Source organism: Marmota flaviventris, chromosome 8, assembly GCF_047511675.1.
Source record: "Marmota flaviventris isolate mMarFla1 chromosome 8, mMarFla1.hap1, whole genome shotgun sequence".
Taxonomy (NCBI): domain Eukaryota; kingdom Metazoa; phylum Chordata; class Mammalia; order Rodentia; family Sciuridae; genus Marmota; species Marmota flaviventris.
The window spans coordinates 64,990,051-65,009,756 of NC_092505.1; the positions used below are offsets into that span (position 1 = coordinate 64,990,051).

Genomic DNA, 19,706 nt, shown 5'->3' on the forward strand with positions numbered 1-19,706 from the left:
TTTATTGGCCTTTTTCTTTCAAGGTTAATGCTTTTGTGTTGTATATAAGAAAACTTTGCCTATTCCCAATTCATGAAATAATTCTCCTATATTTTCTGCTATAAGCTCTATTGTTTGCCATTACTCATCTTGAATAATTTTTGTAGGTAGTATGAGATATGATCCAATGTCGTTTGTTTCTCTGTCAATGTCCAATTAACTTAGTATTATTTGCTGAAAGAACACACTTTCCTCACAGGATTGTGGTGATGCTTTTTCATAAACATGGGTCTGTTTCTGCATTCTTTATTAAATTTCACTGGCCTCTCTCTCTATCTTTGTGCTGGTATCACCCTGTTTTAAATCTTCATGTCTAGTATGGTGAATCTTTCAGCCTTGCTCTTCATCTCCAAGATTGTTTACATTCATTGCTTGTTAATAACTTGCCAACTTTCACAAAAACCCTTCTAAGATTTTGATTGGAATTACATGAAATCTACAGATGTATGTAGGAATAACAGACATTTAAAAACAAATATTGATAGAGGACTCAGAGACAAACCCACATAACTACAGTTATCTTATATTAGACAAAGGCACCAAAAACATACAATGGGGAAAAGATAGCCTCTTCAACAAATGGTGCTAGGAAAACTGGAGATCCATATGCAACAAAATGAAATTAAACCCCTATCTCTCACCATGCACAAAACTCAAATCAAAAGGGATCAAGGACCTAGGCATTAAGCCAGAGACCCTGCGCCTAATAGAAGAAAAAGTAGGCCCAAATCTCTGACATGTTGGATTAGGCCCCAACTTTCTTAATAAGACTCCTTTAGCACAAGAATTAAAATCAAGAATCGATAAATGGAATGGATTCAAACCAAAAAGCTTCTTCTCAGCAAAAGAAACAATCAGTGAAGTGAATAGAGAGCCTACATTTTGGGAGCAAATCTTTACCACACGCATATTAGATAGAGCACTAATCTCTAGGATATATAAAGAACAACACAAAGACAAAGACAAAACAAATAACCCAATCAATAAATGGGCCAAGGAAGTGAATAGACACTTCTCAGAAGAGGATATACAATCAATCAACAAATGTATGAAAAAATGTTCAACTTCGCTAGCAATTAGAGAAATGCAAATCAAAACTACTCTAAGATTTCATCTCACTCCAGTCAGAATGGCAGCTATCAAGAATACAAACAACAATAAGTGCTGGCGAGGATGTAGGGGAAAAGGCACACTCATACACTGCTGGTGGGACTGCATATTGGTGCAGCCAATATAGAAAGCAGTATGGAGATTCCTTGGAAAACTTGGAATGGAACCACCATTTGACCCAGCTATCCCATTCCTTGGTTTATACCCCAAAGACTTTAAAAACAGCATACTGTAATGACACAGCCATATCAATGTTTATAGCTGTACAATTCACAATAGCTAAACTATGGAACCAACCTAGATGCTCTTCAGTGGATTAATGGATAAAGAAAATGTGATATTATATATATATATATATATTTTTTTTTTACACACACACACACACACACACACACACACAATGGAATACTATCCAGCACATTAAAAGAGAATAAAATCATGGCATTTGCAGGTAAATGGATGGAGTTGGAGAATATAATGCTAAGTGAAGTTAGCCAATCCCAAAAATCCAAATGCCGAATGTTTTGTCTGATATAAAGAGGCTGATTCATAGTGGGGTTTCAGGGGAGGAGCATGGGTGGATTAGATGTACTCTAGATAGAGCAAGGGGAGGGAGGGGAAGGGAGGGAGCATGGGGGTAGGAAAGATGGTGGAATGAGATGGAAATTATTACCCTAAGTACATGTATGAAGACACGAATGGTGTGACTCTAGTTTGTGTGTAACAGAGATATGAAAATTTGTGCTCTATAGGTGTAATATGAATTGTAATGCATTCTGCTGTCATACAAAACAAATTAGAATAAAAAAAGAAAAAACAAAATATTGAATTTTCAGCCCATAAACATGATATATCTTGAAAAGAGCCACTTTTAATATGTCCTCTAGTTTTTCTATTTCATCTTTTATATCATTTCTTACATCAGTTATATCATTATGACTATCTTATAGTCATTCTTATTGACTTCCTGGTATAATAGGTGAAATTTTTGTTCACTTTAACATTTCCATTCTTTTTTCTGCCTTCATGATTATATAGAGTATATCATAATAATTGATTCAGTGTCCTAATCTGTTAGATCATTAGTGTCATTACTGGGGCTATTTCTGCTGACTAATACATTTCTGTTCATTTTGAGTCAGCTTTTTCTGCTTTTTTGCTTGCCTGATAAGTTTTGGTTAAATGCTAGACACTGTGAATTGTACTTTGTGGGTGCTAGATATTTTTACATAATTTTAAGTATTCTTGAGCTTAATTCTAGGTGTCAGTTAAATTACTTGAAAATAGCTGGATTTTTTTTTAAAACCTTCTTTTAATCTTGGTTTGGTGGGATCAGGGCAGTTGTTAGTCTAGGGCTAATTCTTCCCGACTACTCTTCTGAGTACTCTACCCTAGGACCCATGTAGTATCAAGATTGTGAGGACCCAAGCTGTTTCAACCTGTGTGGAGTCTGGGGATTATTCTGCCTGTTCCTTTTTTGGTGTTTCTTTCCCTGGCTTCAGGTAGATGCCTTCTCATCTTTAGGTAAATACTCACCAGCACTTACCTAAAGAGGGGAAGGGAGTCCTCAGATCTTCAGAACTCTCTCAGATGTGCATCTATTTCCTTTCTGGTACATTGTCCAGTGAATTATAACACTCATTGCCTGACATCAAATCCTTGAATATTTGAATTTCTGGATAATATTTGAATCCCCAAATTATAATCAGATTGCTGTCTGCTTAGAAATGAATGTGGATAAAAAGTTTCTCTCAGAAAGAACCTCAACATTGTAGCATGTTTATTCTTAGTAAATATTCATCATATATTTATAAAAATGTGTGTGGAGGGGGGGTAAGTATGAATCTTAACCCACAATTTAGGTATGTAAGTAGTGGAGCTATTCTTTATTTTATTTATATTAATTTAAATTTGACTCTGGGCTCTTATTCTACCAAGAAGACAGGAAAGTCAGTCTTGATACTCCTGAGGGTGCTATACCAGCCTGCTTACTTCTTTGTGTTCTTTGAATCAATGGTTCTGTGCTCCGCTGGAGCGGACTATCTTTATTAGGGCCAGAATCCCCCCAGCTTGCATCAAACACACACACAGCACATACAGCTACCATTGTGAGGCCTTGCCATCTCTCCAGATACTATCTGAAGGAGGGCACAAGTATCCACAGTGCCAAGATGCAAGTTGCCCATTCTCCTAATCAGAAGGAGCCTCATCCTCCCTGCCATACTTGTTCTCAAATACTTTTTTAGCTATTTTCCTTCCCTGGTCTATGTACTCTCCATTCACCATAGCATCATGTTTTTGGTGGACATATGGAAGGAAGGAAATAATAAATACCTAACTCTTTAATTAGAATGTGGGGAGGGGATAAAATTTGCCACCACATAACTCTGGGTATTATCAGTGTTTTTACCTTTACCAATCTAATAGGCCAAACATGGTAACTCTTGTTTGAATAACTTGAAGTTTTTTTTTTTATTATTGGTAATGCTCACATTTCTTCTCATGTTTATAGTTAATTTATACTTATTCTTTTGAGAATTAACTGCTTAGATTCCTTGTTCATTTTTCTTTGGGTCCTGTTTATTTTCTATGCTGTATTGTAGGTATTTGACTTTTATTATACATATGGTAAATGCTTTCTCCTACTCTGCCATTTGCTTTGAACTTTGTTCAGATTTTTCTGTGAAGAAGTTTTCATTTTGATGTATTCAAAATTATATATATTTTCCTTCATGTTATCTGAGTCTCATAGGAAAGCCAAATTTAAAAAGTAAAACTCTAATAGGTGAAAGTTAAAGGGAATATGTCTTAAAGAGATGAGAAAGATACTATGCTATGAAAAGAAAGAGAATTAAAGAGAAAAGAAAGTAGTTTAAAAGGGAAAAATAGAATTAAAAGGATTGAGTCATAAAAATAGTTAAGAAAAGCAAACAAACTAAGACTAATAAATTCTAAAATTAAAAATGTGTGAGGGTACAGGGGTGATAGTGAACCAGTGCCCCCAAAATAATAATTTAACTGATGAGAAATTATTTGAAATTTTTTTAAAAAAATTGACAGTTGAAGGATAAATCTCAAATCTCTGTGGGCTATAAGAGAAGGGTAAACTATAAAGTAGTATGAATTTCTAAGTGTGATTTTTTTTTTTTTTTGGTGGGGGGAAAATAAGGATTGAAGCCAGGGCCACTTATAACCACTGAGCCACATCCCCACCCTTTTTAATTTTTTTATTTTGAAACAGGGTCTTGCTAAGTTGCTTAAGGCCTGGCTAAGTTGCTGAACCTGGCTTTGAACTTGTGGTCCTCCTGATTTAGCCTCCTAAGTTGCTGGGATTACAGGTGTACACCACCTCACCCAGCACTTGATGATTTTTATAGAGGCAAGAGTGGAATCTGATAGTTTGGGGGTTTCATGAAACGCCCTTGAAATGGAAAGCTGACGGACAAAGTAAGAGTGGGGAGGCTTACCCTTGTATTCAGTTTCCTAACATCTGCTCCCCTCATAGTTACTATATACAAATAAATCACATTATCACAAGTATATGAACATATCCATATCCATATATCATATAATTTAAGACAACAAAATATGTTTAGATGCCTTAGTAAGGTGGACTTTCTTAACTCTCTTGAAAATGAGTGTTAAAAAATTATTTGGATTCAGGAGCCCCCCACACATATTTGTATATTTTATATATATTTATATTTATTTGTATATCCATATAAATACATATGAAAACAACATGTACCTATTATATTTAATAACCTATTTTATATAATACATAGGGAGGTAGATTACATTTCCTCAGAGTTTGATATGATCTATTATCCATTAAACTGCAGTCTGCTTACAAAATTTTCATTTTTTCACATATTAGCAAAACAGTGGCATTATATTAATAATGACTTGTTTAATATTTTCATTAGAAATAATTCCCCCTTCCTTCCCTTCCTTTATTCCCTCCTTTTTTGGCAGGGAGTGGGGGTGATGGGGATTGAGGCCAGGATCTTACTTAGGCTAAGTAAATACTCTATTACTGAGCTATACTCCTAGTTCTCTACTTGCTCTTTATGAAGTCCAATCCAATTTCCATTACATCTTGATAGTATATGCATGGTTAAAGTTTGAGTCTAACCCAGATAGTTTGCAACTGCTAAAAGAAAACAAGGTTAACACTCTAATATATAATTGGAGGTGACGACTTTCTCAGTAGGACTCCTAAAGTTCAGGAACTAAAACCAATAATTAATAAGTGAGAAGGTATCAAATTAAAATGCTTCTGCACAACAAAGGAAACAATAGTGTGAAGAGAAAGTACAGATTAGCAGCTACTATTCTGACAGAGGACTAATATCCAGAACACATGAAGAAATTAAAACAACTTACCACTAAGAATCCAAATAACCCAATCAATAAATGGGAAAATGGACTAATCAAACACTTCTCAAAAGAAATATAAATGCCCCCCCCCCAAAAAAAAAAAAGGAAAAAATGTTCACTATCTTAGCAATGAGGGAAATGCAAATCAAAACTACCCTGAGATTTTTATCTCATTGCAGTTAGAATGGCAGTCATCAAGAATACAAATAAGAAATTTGGTGAGGATGTGGGGGAATAAATGGAACTTGCATTCTATTGTTGGAATTGTAAATTGGTACAACCATTATGGAAATCAATATGGAGATTCCTCAAAAGACTAGGAATGGAACCTATTGGATCCAGCTAGCTGCCACTCTTTGGTATTTATCCAAAAGAATTAAAGTCAGCATACTAGGAGGATGCATGCATACCTCTGTTTACAGAGGCATAATTTAAAATAGTCAAGTTATAGAACCAGCCTAGGTCCTCATCAACAGTTGGATCAATAAAGAAAATGTGGTATATATACACAATGGAGTTTTATGCAGCTACAAAGAAAAATGAAAGTCATTTGGAGAAAAAGGGATGGAACTTGAGAGCATTATGTTAAGTGAAATAAGCCAGACTCCGAAAGATTATATGCTTCTCTCGTATGTGGAAAGTAGAGAAAATAAAGGAAAAGATAAAGCGGGGAGGTCTCATGAAAATAAAAGAGAGACCAGTAGAGTAGAAGAAGGAGATAGGGAGAGAGGGTGGATGTTGAGGAAAAGGAAGGTACTGGAGAATGAAATTGACCAAGTTATGTTATATGAATGTACAAATATGTCACAGTGAATTCCACTATTATGTATAATTATAATGTACCAATAAAATTCATTAAATTTTTTTTAGTCCAGCACAATACAATGGATTATAAGAATAGTATTTTGTGATCTTCTTTTATTACTTAATCATGCAGAATGATTAAAATGGTCACTATTGCAAACACTTGTTTTGTTTTTTCAGATTTCGTGATCCACTGGAAAATGACACTATTGTGGTTTATGCTATACAAACTGACCACAAGATATCCTCCTATAGGCTGGTAAAGCCCTCTAAGTATTCCAAACACAAACGAGCAAGTCAATCAGAGAGAAGAATGAGTAAACTGGACAGATTTGAAAAAGAGGGATCTGGAAAAAGGGATAGCCAGAGAGAAACAGGTAGCCTAAATGACAAGAAGGCTTTTAAATCATTATTTATTAAAATTTGGAAAGTGAATTATCTTTTCATGAGAAGAAACTTTGAACCTTCTTTGGTGGCTTGAACTCAATTTGTTATTCGTCCCCTTCTCTCAGGATAATCTCTTTAGGAATAAGTTGTCAAGGGAGAGAGAGTTGTGTGGTATGATTGAGAATGAGATGTCACAGTTTTCCAACAATGCTCCATGCTTACCTTCTTTTTTGATGCAGTCTCTAAAGAAAACTCACCCTGGTCATGTGACTGACAGGGTGTGAGACTACTGGATGCTACAGAACTATTCTCCAATCTAGAATTTTCCCATATGGCAAGTTTTTAGACAGTGTCTCTTTCCGTATTCCTTGGCCCCATTTTTCTTCATTGAATAATCTGTAATCTTTTTTCTTGCCCAGGATGAATTCTGAAACCATTATCCTGGTATTTTAATCTTTTTTTTTTATTACTATATAGTTTCCCATAGTACCTTATCATGCTGTTCAACTTACCTGTTTAACTTACTGTCCAGCTTGCTATTCCTTAATTATTCCTGATATGTTTATATCCAGGCTCCTACTGAGTGACCTCTGACCCCTCTTCTGTCTGAATTCTACCAGTTCTTGGGGATCTAGCTAGACTTAACGTATTTGTTATAAAGCCTTTCCACAATCACCCAGGCCACATTAAACCTTTCTTTTTCCCTATTACCATATATTTGACATATGAAATATAAAGTAGTAACTAACTATATTTTTTATTTTTATCTAAAGCATACTTTTTATCTAACTTAAACACAATAATTTTCAAGAAACACTTGTTAAAGCTGATCATGTTTAACTTCCAGATTTGGTTCTCTTTCTGACTAGTTTTTAAATCGACTTTTCTAGCCCCCACCATTATATCACCAACACTCCTTCCAAGCTTCTAAACATCTGTCAGTGGCCCATCATTACTCATTTTTCTAATTGCTTGATTTGTGTTTTATCTTGCCAAATTTTAAATAAAGTCCTTAAGAGCAATAATTGTGTCTTTTATCTCTTTACATCAGTATTTCACAGTAAAGATAATATCTAACTTACGATGGATGGTTCCACATCTAATTTTTCAACTCTATGATTGTGTGAAAGTGTACCCATACAACCATTCTGTTTTTCACCTTCAGTGTAGTGGTTAATAAATTACAAAAGATATTCAACACCTTATTATAAGATAGATTTTTTGTTGGGTAATTTGTGTCTGACTGCATGCTAATATAAGTGTTCTCAGTCTGTTGAAGGTAGGTAGACTTGTCTAAGTTATGATGTTGTGTAAGAAAGGTGTATTAAATGCATTTTTGACTTAACAATTTTCAGTTTACAGTGAGAATTATTAAGTAAAAAATGATAATCAGGATATATATCATCATAGGTCAAAGAGCATTTGTGCTTATGGAGTTAAATTCATGGTAGTTGCTCAATAAATACTTTGATTTAAAAAGTCAGTATATTCTCTGAATTTTAAAATTTTTTTGGTACTTATAAATGTTTATTTGATGAATGAAAAGAAAGATAGATGACTCCTATCAAGTCAGCTTGAGGAGACATTCATTGCAACTGCTTATGCTTGTATCAGTGGTTTGCTGATGTCTCACTCCAGCTGAAATCACCTAGACCAGGTGTGAAGGAACTCACACACAGCAATGGCTACCATAGTGGCTAATAATGGCAGGCCATTGGAAGACCAGGAAAACAGTAAAGCTCATGTACTTCACCAGCTGAAATATTCAGAGTGAAAGTCAACAGGCTCTGTCTTCAGGAGATTGCTTGACTTTCAAAGCATGATGCTTATACTACCTTATACACTACCAACAGCTCTGATGTGGGAAAGAAAGGAACCTGAACTAGAATTCTTTAGGATTCCTCTGCTATTCTGAATTGTTCCTTTCATCTTGGGAAAGAGAAAACTGTACCTGAAGACCACAATAGAGATGAAATGTGCCTTCCTATATTGAAGTAGTAGTTTCAGTCTTTAGACAGAAATTTTATTTTTGTTTATGTACCAGGAGAAAAACTAAAGAAGCAGGAAACAGAAGCCACTTCCCTCACTAAACATATATAAAGGTCCATCTTTGAAAGTTTTGTTTTCTGTTTCAAAAAGACTGAAAAAAAAGCTTGATTATTTTTACAGGTGGAAGTATTAGCGTGCAAGAAGAACCAATGATAGAAAAAGGGAAGAAATTTCGACCTAAAACCCTAAGTGAAATTATGATACAAAATCAAATTGAGAAAACTAGAAAACTCATACAACAAGCGGAAAGAGCCCAACAAAAGATCCAACAGCGGAAAAAAGAATGGGAGGAACTGTGAGTTTTTACCTAAGCCCTTATCCTTTTAATATGTAAGCCCCAAAATATATCTTAAAAGATCTTTATACTTATTGACATTGCCATTATTTAAATTAAGAAATGAAAAAAATAAAACTAGAGGAGATAGTAAAGACAGTTCAACTAGATCTTTCAAAGTAGTGATACTTCTTGTTGGAACTTCCATGATCCTTAGAGTTTCAGTCCGAGGGATTCCATTTTGCTAATATAGTGATTGATTTGAATATTTGTGATCTTCTATAGTTACATATGAATCATAGGAAAATTTTTTCTATTTCAGTAAAAAAATGCCATCAAAGGAATTATATTGAATCTGTAAATCACTTTTGGTAATAAGGATTTTTAACTGTAGATCACTTTTGGTAATAATGACATTTATTAAGTTTTCTGATTTGTGAATACAGGATATTTTTCCATTTGTATTTGTTTTATAGCTTCCCAATAATTTTACATTTCCAACTACCTGTTCCGTGTTTCACATTACCCATGTACTATGTAGATAAATATCCATCCAAAAACTTAAGGGAGCCTTGTATTGATTTCTGAAGTTATTCCTTTATATAACTCTGATATTTTTTTTCCGTGAGTTCTAATCCTTGGGTCTTTTGATCTCTGTCTCCTCAATTAGTGAGGTCAGTAGGTTATATTTGGGTCAGTAGGATCCTGACTCTACTTCACAGTCTAGTAATTTCCTCCATGCAGAAAAAAAAAAAAGTGATAGTATTACTTCACTTCTCCTCTCTAGGAATTGTAGTTTTATATTGTCTGTATGCAATGTCTCCTGCCTATGTTGAACATAGTTGTTCTATGTATTTTTTTGTTCAATTCTCTAATTTTTTAGATCATGAAGGTAATTGTGGGCCTGTTTTCTAACATAGCTAGAAGCAGAAGTACCTCTTTTTTTTCTCTTCTCTCCTTCCCTCTATTTCTTTATCCTTTCCTTCATTACAAATAATAATTCTTCTTTTTATTTCAGATATACACAATGAATGATTGTCAATTGATACAAAAGGCAGTATAGATTTCCTTTGCTATTTTTTGTTTTTGTTTTCCTAAAAGGCTTTCTCCTAAAGCAAATTGCTGACTGCAAACTGTACATTTTTGTGTTAACTGATACACTTCAATTTAAAGAATTGGAGTCTCCTAATTAAGGAGCTTCCAAGGGAATGTTACCTGTACCCATAGATGTCTTAGAACTTCCCTGAGACTTTGGTTCCTATAGAGAGCAATTCTTCCATTTTTGTATTGGTATAAATGTTGCTTGTATGTGGGAAAGTTGGGAGGGCCCAGCTGGTTCAGGAACCCCTTTTCAAATCTTTAATTGATTTTGCTAGATATATCTACCATTCCATTCTACTCTTCACACCTGCTTTTTTTTTGTTCTTGGAGTCTCTTAGGTACTCTACAAAGAAAATCATATTCAATTATTTTATAGCCTTCTCCTACAGGTATTCTGAGCTATATTTTGCTCTGGTCTGATTTATTCATTCATACAATTTCATCTTCTTTCTGTCTTACAGAAATATATCAATATCACTGATTTGCCCATTTTTAAAAAAATCCCATTCTCAGCTTTCATAATGATTCACTACTTTTTATACTGTCATTTCCATGGGATTTGGGGAGAGAAAAAGAGGCAAATATATATGCTCATGTTATCATCTTGAACTAGATGACTTTTGTTGACATTTTTGTGACAATCATTTGTGTAATAAAAAAATCTCATTGACTTTTTTGGTGATTTTTTAAAACTACCCAATTTCCAAAGCTTAATTTATATTAAGAGAATATATAGCAATTTTAAGTGTGAATTACTTAGACGTGAACCAAAGCCTGACAGTGATTTGTATTATTTCAATACACTGTAGTGATTGGTTTTTATTTATTTAATTGTGTATTATTTTTTTCTTGGAGTTCTTAAAAAAATAGTCATTAGTTTAAAAAAATACTTGGAACCTTACACAAACGTGACAATACAGGCTCAAAATTGTTCTTTTGCTTCATGATTGACTTTAAAAATGTACCTTGTTAAAAGTAGATAAATTAGAGTTTACTATTGTATTTGTGTCTGAGTTACCTTTTTTTCTAATAGTTATAAGAGTAAACCTGATGATGACTATGAAGATCCCAAAGATGTTCAAGCCATTAAAGAAGCCCAAGTGTATATGGGAGATTTCAATCTGAAGACAGCTGCAGACTACAAGATACCTGAACACATGAGAATAAATGCTGCCAAAAAGGAAGAGGAATTGGGACAACTTGTTTCTATGGTACTTACCCACAGATAAAGCACTCTGTGTTTTTAATTGAATTCTGATAAAAACCACCCATTTTTTCACCTGGTCCATAAGGAAATATAACCATAGAAATTTAAAACTAGAAAATACTTTCATGGATATCTAGAATGTCTTCTTTTCATAAATGAGTCCCAGAGAGGACAACAGATTTTGGCTATCATCATTATTGTCAGTTAATATGGCAGAACCAGCCTTCACATCAATTATATATCTCAATACCAGTTTCATGGGTGAAAGCACTTTACTACTTTGTAGACTTTGAACTTCCAACATTCAAACAAATCTTTATTGGACTTAGTTTTTGATTGCCATAGAACTACAAAGGACTTGGGGAAAAAGTCATTGTTCAGTCTTTCTCTACATGACTTCCACCCTTTCATAGGCAACTCAAACTAACCAATGAATGTATTCCTTTTTTTGTCTGCATTCTTCCGAACCTCTTCTAATCATCCTTCATAGTTTACATCTGAAATGTCCCCCTAAAGCTCAAATGCTGAAGGCTTAATTTTCAAATGGTGATACTACTGGGAAGTGAGGCTGGTCACTGGAGGGATGCCTTCAAAGGGTGTATTTTGTCTCTGTCCTTTACTTCTCTCTGCCACTAGGTGAGCAACTTTGCTCTATCACATCGTAATGCCAGATTCGTGGGACCCCAATAGACTTCCAGGAGCCGAATCCAACGCAATCACACAAGAGTCTTTATTGCAAGCTTGAGCCTGGACTCACAACCGTTTCTGACGCAGCGGTCCCAGGGAGTGAGTCCCGGTCCTTTGTTCAGTGAGATTTTATAGGTTTTTGGAGGATACTCTATGCATCACAACATCACACAGCAAATCATTTCACACCGCAGGAAAATCAAACAACAACTCTTAACATTGATTAGCACATTTACTGGCGGGAACAAGTTGGGTAGGAGTGATTGGTTAGTACAAGAGGGGGATTTGTTTGAAATGATTGGTTTAATCCATTAGGGGTGTATGTGCTATACTGCATGGTTTCCTAACATGTTATCAACCCCTGAGACTACTTGGGGGTCTTTTGGCATCCCAGGTATTTTCCCTGTCTCATGCTGATTGGTGGTTGCTAGGGGGGTGCTATGGGTCCTCACCTAGCCTGACTGAGTCAGGGACACCTGGCACAGCAGATCTCTCCTGTTATTTACAGACAAATAACTCAGCAGGGAGGAATTGTGCCTAGGCTTCCTCTGTGGGTTTTTCCAAGGACAAGGGTCATGCCCCCTCTCTCTGGACAGGCCTTGAGGTAGAAGCTGTTTTCTTTTTGTTTTTTTCTCACACACCCAACATATATATTTTTATGAATAAAAATTTCATCACAATTACTTTAAAATTTCATTTAACTTTAGTGCTTCTGGTCTTATGAGAAAGCAAATTGTATTTTCAACATCTAAGCAATGTCCTAAGGCAGTAATATTTCTCCAGAGAGAAAAACAATATAACACACCAGTATAATTTTAAAATTTCTATTAAAAATTAAGAAGGACAGCTTAAAACAATTGCAATAACTTAAACCACTATATCCAAAATATTATTATTTTGACAATAAAAATTGACTAATAAATAAATGTATTTTTCAGGCTTCATCCTAAACTTCACTCTTGACCTCTCAGAGATATCTATGTTCACCACAGCTATATTCCATGTTTGAGATCTATGAATACCCTGACCTCAGCAAGGTGAAAAAACTGGACAACTTAGTTCTGTGTCATAGGTTATGAAATAAATGTACCAAACAACATTCTCTCAGGGCCAAAGAACAGGAGAGACTGTGAACTTTAAGAGAGCTGCCATCTACAACTCAGAAGTATACAACAGTGGACCCTGTTTCTTACAGGATTCTGGGCACAGATCTATTTCCATTTTATATTTTTTTTCTTTAATTTTTATTGTTGGTTGTTCAAAACATTACATAGATCTTGACAAATCATATTTCACACTTTGATTCAAGTGGGTTATGAACTCCCATTTTTACCCCGTATACAGATTGCAGAATCACATCAGTTACACATCCATTGATTTACATATTGCCATACTAGTGACTGTCGTGTTCTGCTACCTTTCCTATCCTCTACTTTCCCCCCTCCCCTCCCCTCCCCTCTTCTCTCTCTACCCCCTCTACTGTCATTCATTTCTCCCCCTTGTATCATTTTCCCCTTTCCCCTCACTTCCTCTTGTATGTAATTTTGTATAACCCTGAGGGTCTCCTTCCATTTCCATGCAATTTCGCTTCTCTCTCCCTTTCCCTCCCACCTCTCATCCCAGTTTAATGTTAATCTTCTTCTCATGCTCTTCGTCCCTACTCTGTTCTTAGTTACTCTCCTTTATCAAAGAAGACATTTGGCATTTGTTTTTTAGGGATTGGCTAGCTTCACTTAGCATAATCTGCTCTAATGCCATCCATTTCCCTTCAAATTCTATGATTTTGTCATTTTTTAATGCAGAGTAATACTCCATTGTGTATAAATGCCACATTTTTTTTTATCCATTCGTCTATTGAAGGGCATCTAGGTTGGTTCCACAGTCTTGCTATTGTGAATTGTGCTGCTATGAACATCAATGTAGCAGTGTCCCTGTAGCATGCTCTTTTTAGGTCTTTAGGGAACAGACCGAGAAGGGGAATAGCTGTGTCAAATGGTGGTTCCATTCCCAGCTTTCCAAGAAATCTCCATACTGCTTTCAAAATTGGCTGCACCAATTTGCAGTCCCACCAAAAATGTACAAGTGTACCCTTTTCCCCACATCCTCGCCAGCACTTGTTGTTGTTTGACTTCATAATGGCTGCCAATCTAACTGGAGTGAGATGGTATCTTAGGGTGGTTTTGATTTGCATTTCTCTGATTGCTAGAGATGGTGAGCATTTTTTCATGTACTTGTTGATTGATTGTATGTCCTCCTCTGAGAAGTGTCTGTTCAGGTCCTTGGCCCATTTGTTGATTGGGTTGTTTGTTCTCTTATTGTCTAATTTTTTGAGTTCTTTGTATACTCTGGATATTAGGGCTCTATCTGAAGTGTGAAGAGTAAAGATTTGTTCCCAGGATGTAGGCTCCCTATTTACCTCTCTTATTGTTTCTTTTGCTGAGAAAAAACTTTTTAGTTTGAGTAAGTCCCATTTGTTGATTCTAGTTATTAACTCTTGTGCTATGGATGTCCTATTGAGGAATTTGGAGCCCGACCCCACAGTATGTAGATCGTAGCCAACTTTTTCTTCTATCAGACGGCGTGTCTCTGATTTGATATCAAGCTCCTTGATCCATTTTGAATTCACTTTTGTGCATGGCGAGAAAAATGGATTCAGTTTCATTTTGTTGCATGTGGATTTCCAATTTTCCCAGCACCATTTGTTGAAGATGCTATCCTTCCTCCATTGCATGCTTTTAGCCCCTTTATCAAATATAAGGTAGTTGTAGTTTTGTGGATTGGTTTCTGTGTCCTCTATTCTGTACCATTGGTCCACCCGCCTGTTTTGGTACCAGTACCATGCTGTTTTTGTTACTATTGCTCTGTAGTATAGTTTGAAGTCTGGTATCGCTATACCGCCTGATTCACACTTCCTGCTTAGCATTGTTTTTGCTATTCTGGGTCTTTTATTTTTCCATATGAATTTCATGATTGCTTTCTCTATTTCTACAAGAAATGTCGTTGGGATTTTGATTGGCATTGCATTAAACCTATAGAGAACTTTTGGTAATATCGCCATTTTGATGATGTTAGTTCTGCCTATCCATGAACAGGGTATATTTTTCCATCTTCTAAGAGCTTCTTCTATTTCTCTCTTTAGGGTTCTGTAGTTTTCATTGTATAAGTCTTTCACCTCTTTTGTTAGGTTGATTCCCAAGTATTTTATTTTTTTTGAGGATATTGTGAATGGAGTGGTTGTCCTCATTTCCATTTCAGAGGATTTGTCGCTGATATACAGGAATGCCTTTGATTTATGCGTGTTGATTTTATATCCTGCCACTTTGCTGAATTCATTTATTAGCTCTAATAGTTTCTTTGTAGACCCTTTTGGGTCTGCTAGGTATAGAATCATGTCAACTGCAAATAGTGATAATTTAAGTTCTTCTTTTCCTATTTTTATGCCTTTAATTTCTTTCATCTGTCTAATTGCTCTGGCCAGTGTTTCAAGAACTATGTTGAACAGAAGTGGTGAGAGAGGGCATCCCTGTCTTGTTCCAGATTTTAGAGGGAATGCCTTCAATTTTAGAAGCTGTTTTCAAAAATGGAGTCACAATACTTTCTCAACATGTTCCCTGTCATGATGTTTTACCTCATCATAGGCTTAGAAACAATGGAGCCAGCCAACCAGCTGACCTTGTACTGAAACCTCTAAAACTGTAAGCAAAAATAAATATTTGGGGCTGGGGATGTGGCTCAAGCGGTAACGCGCTCGCCTGGCATGCGTGGGTTCGATCCTCAGCACCACATAAAATAAAATAAAGATGTTGTGTCCACTGAAAACTGAAAAATAAATATTAAAAAGTTCTCTCTCTCTCTCTTTAAAATAAATAAATAAATAAATAAATATTTATCCTTTAAGTTGTTTTTATCAGGCATTTTGTCACAGCAGCATTTCTGATCCTTGTTTTTCTTACTAAAATTTCCTCTTCCTGAAGTATTTATTCCCTACTCACTATTCAAACTGATAAGTGACTTTTCACATTTAGAGGTTTAGAAAGTGTCCAAGCTATCAATTATAGGAGAAATTGATACTTGGCCACCTGATGTGATTGTGTAGCTTTCACAGATCAAAGCATCACATCAGAGAGAATATTGATAGTCATATCACATAAACAGTATCTTTGAATATTTTATAATTGACAAATGGGAATGAAGTATCCATCTGTTTAGAGTTGCTAACTAGCTAACTGCCTATACATGTGTATCTCAAATTACAGATTTCATGTGACCATAATTCATCAGTCATTCAGCCTGAAATTTCCTTCTCTCCTTCCCTTCCTCTCTTCTTCTTCCCCACCCCTTTTTTCCCTTCTTTCCTCTCACCTTCCATTCCTCTCTCTTCCTTCCTTCCTGGTGCTGGGGATCAAACCCAGGGCTTCATGCATGCTACAGAAACACTCCACTATTGAGCTGCATGCACCCTCAGCCCATGCAACTTGAAATTTCATAGTCTTGCTAGAGGAGATGGACAGATGTAGTGTTTTGAATGAACTTAAATGCATTACATGGAAATCTACTTTGGTAAATGGTAGTGTAAAATATTATAGAACATATTATTCTATTCTACAAGTCAGAAAACTTCTCTTTCCATCTCTGGCACTAGCCATGTGAACTTTGCCAATATTTATGTTTCCTAACCTTCAATTATCTTATCTGTGAAAAGATATTAATGCCAATTAATACAATAAGGCATGTTCACCTCATAAGGTTAATGTAATGGTCAAAATCAATAAATGGTAATCATTGTTATGGTCAAATTCAAAATCATTGAAAAGTATTAAGAATTTAAAAAATACTATATTATCCTCTTTTCCACTGGCCAGTGTTTAGGCTCATGTGTCATTTGTAAAACTAGAAAGAAAGAGTTGGTATGTAAGGAATGTTTCTCAAAGAAGTGGGCTATGTAGCCACTAGAGTGGTTTGGGTTTTTTTCTTATATATGTAATCCTCAATCCTTCAGGTACTTTAAAGGTGGTTCCTCATTCACCTAAGTGCTAGCTTAATACTTTAAAGGCTTATTATCAATTATGTAAAACATCTCCTCTATCTTGTTACAGTATTTTTGCTTCATAGTAAATGTATAGATAAATTTTGAAATGCATGAAGAAGTGCCTTTTGATCTTTTTAATTGTATTTTATTTTATTTTTTTTGCAAAATAACTCTTAATCTAGTAGGAGCTTAATTGTATACAGGAGGAAGGATTGTATCTGTCCTTAGGCTGTGATAAGAGTATTTAGGAAACTCAAACCAGAGAGAGAACTGGTAGTGAGGGAGGGAACAATGGATGTGTACAGACCCTTTGCTGAAGGCAGAGGCACACTTTGGCTTAGATAAATGGAGAAGGAACCAAGGTAGAGAAGTTCCCTTGTTGTGATGTGATACTACTGAAATTCAGGATCATGACTTTGCTTACATGAGAAATAAGTAACAGTACCATGTGGCCAAAATACAGAATGAAACAGGTAAACTTTTGCTGGTCTCTAAGTGGGCCACTGAGGTAAGTCTAAGCTAAAGTGATTCAAGATCCAAAGCAGGGAAAGGCGCAGGTGCCCATTTTATCAGTCATTCAACCTGAATTTTTATAATGGATTAATTGGTTTTTACCTTCCCTGCTCAGGTATCCCCAGATGAGCACAGGATTCAGGAAGGACTTTCATGGAGAGGTGAAGGAGGACAGGGGAACCCAGCCCTACAAACCAACTAAAAGAAAACAGGGCTACCGCAGGTCACATTCAAACTGTCTTCCCATCTTACAGGGGCTAAATAGGAAAAGCCTAAAAACAAGAGAAAAGAGTAATTTAGTGCTGAACAGAGATGCTCAGATACATTTTTATCTTAAATTTCTACTAGGCCTACTAGTCAAAGGATAAGAGCAAATGCTGTTTCAAATTGTCATTTGTGAGAAGGTTGTTCTTTTCCTTTCTTTTTTTCTATTTTTTTCAGGTCCATGGGAAAAAAATGCACATGAACAAGTGTATCCTCTCTCTTCGAGACCTTAAGGTAGCTGTTATAGAGGAAATACAGTGCCTGGTACAAGAACTGAAGAACATTCAATCGACCCTCGACATATCCAAACACATTCCTATTCCCCAAGTCCCTCAGATACACCCAGAAGAAGTTCCAGAAAAGAGATTTCACTACGATGAGGAAACTCTCAAAAAGTTTAAGCGACGGCACATGAAAATTCAGGAGAAAAAGCTCAGCCATGTAGAACATGGGTCTATTGGCTCAGGCAGAGGATTCCTCAAACTCTCTTCTGGAAAGGATGGAGATGTGACGACACGAGACTCGTTGTCTAGGTCATCCAGGGCATCGACCTTCAGCCTGGATCTTCCAAAGCCGGTTGAGTTTGAAAAAGCAGAGCCAACTGAGGTGGAGTTGGAGATCATGAAGAGGGACGAGATCAAACACTTGTACATGCAAGAGTACTTGACCAACAGGGTATGGGTTGAAACTGTCCCTATTTAGAGCTCAAATAAAGGAGAGCATTTGAAGAATTAGATTTAGTGTACTATTTATCTATTTTAAATTTCTGTACATTAAACTTTCTCTATCTTGGCCCAGCTCACCTTTCTCTAATGGCTTTGGCTCCCTCCCTATCCCTGGCCCTTCACAAATCTTTGTGTGCTGCCCAGAACTTTTGTGCTGTGTAATTTTATTTATTTATTTTTCTTTTTGGAAAACTGAATTAGAATGAAGGACAAACCCACCATGTTTCAGTTAGTTGCAATCTAAGTGAAGTATTGGTAAAGTACTGGACATAGAGAGCAGCTCTCAAATGATAGATTGAACATAATTAAAAATCTTCTGAGAAATGGGGCACCTGTGCTTTTCACACATCCTCTTTCTCTAACAAGTGATTTGCTCCAGCAGGTGGGAGTGTTTATGGTGATGATTCGATTCAAAATTGTTCTGAAGCTATAATGGCAAATATTGTTTTTTCTAGGAAAATCAGGACCAGTCTGGGGCCAGATGTGTAGGATATGTTTTAAATATGAAAGGAAAGGAAGCTTTCTTAGATAACTAGCTCCCTGCTCCCAGCTATATAGAAAGAGCCCTATTCCTTATTGTCTTTTCAACTTCACCCTTTCCTGGTACACCTGTAGCTTCCCAATGTTATTCTTCTCCCATAATCTCTGCTTTATCCACCCTGTTTCTTGATGTCTCTACCTCCCCCATTCTCTCTTTACCTCCATCTTTATATGTATGCTTTCCCCTTTGTTATTTTCTTCTACGTACAATGACTTCCTTCTAGAGTTGAACCATCATTCAAAGCACAACTTAGTTCCAAACCTTCTTGTCAGCTTCTGCCCACAAATGTGCTCTTTCCTTATTTCTAAACTCTAAGTGTGCTTTATGTTTCACACTGGTTTTTCTTACTGTTCCATGTGTCTTATAGTTCATTAGATTATACAATTCATGAGGGAAGGGCCACATGTACTTCCAATTCCCCTACATTGTCTAGGACAATGACAGATATAGAGTGATATTCAGTCATAAGTTTGGGTTCTATTATAGCTAAATTATTAATGTAAGGAGTATTTATTGGACATTCTCGGTGCAGAGACAGTTCTAGCAAAGTGTAGGGATACAATATTCAAGAAAGACACCTTCTGTATCCTTACAAA

General features: G+C 35.8%; 1 protein-coding gene across 1 annotated transcript in view; it reads left to right on the plus strand.

The window, feature by feature from the left end:
- Cfap44 (cilia and flagella associated protein 44) overlaps positions 1–19,706 on the plus strand; it is a 101,192-nt gene that overhangs the window by 61,490 nt on the left and 19,996 nt on the right. The window contains exons 23-26 of the mRNA XM_027936158.2: positions 6,514–6,710; positions 8,890–9,064; positions 11,178–11,355; positions 18,022–18,519. Of these exons, the coding sequence (XP_027791959.2) occupies positions 6,514–6,710; positions 8,890–9,064; positions 11,178–11,355; positions 18,022–18,519 (1,048 nt within the window). The remainder of the gene's footprint in view (positions 1–6,513; positions 6,711–8,889; positions 9,065–11,177; positions 11,356–18,021; positions 18,520–19,706) is intronic.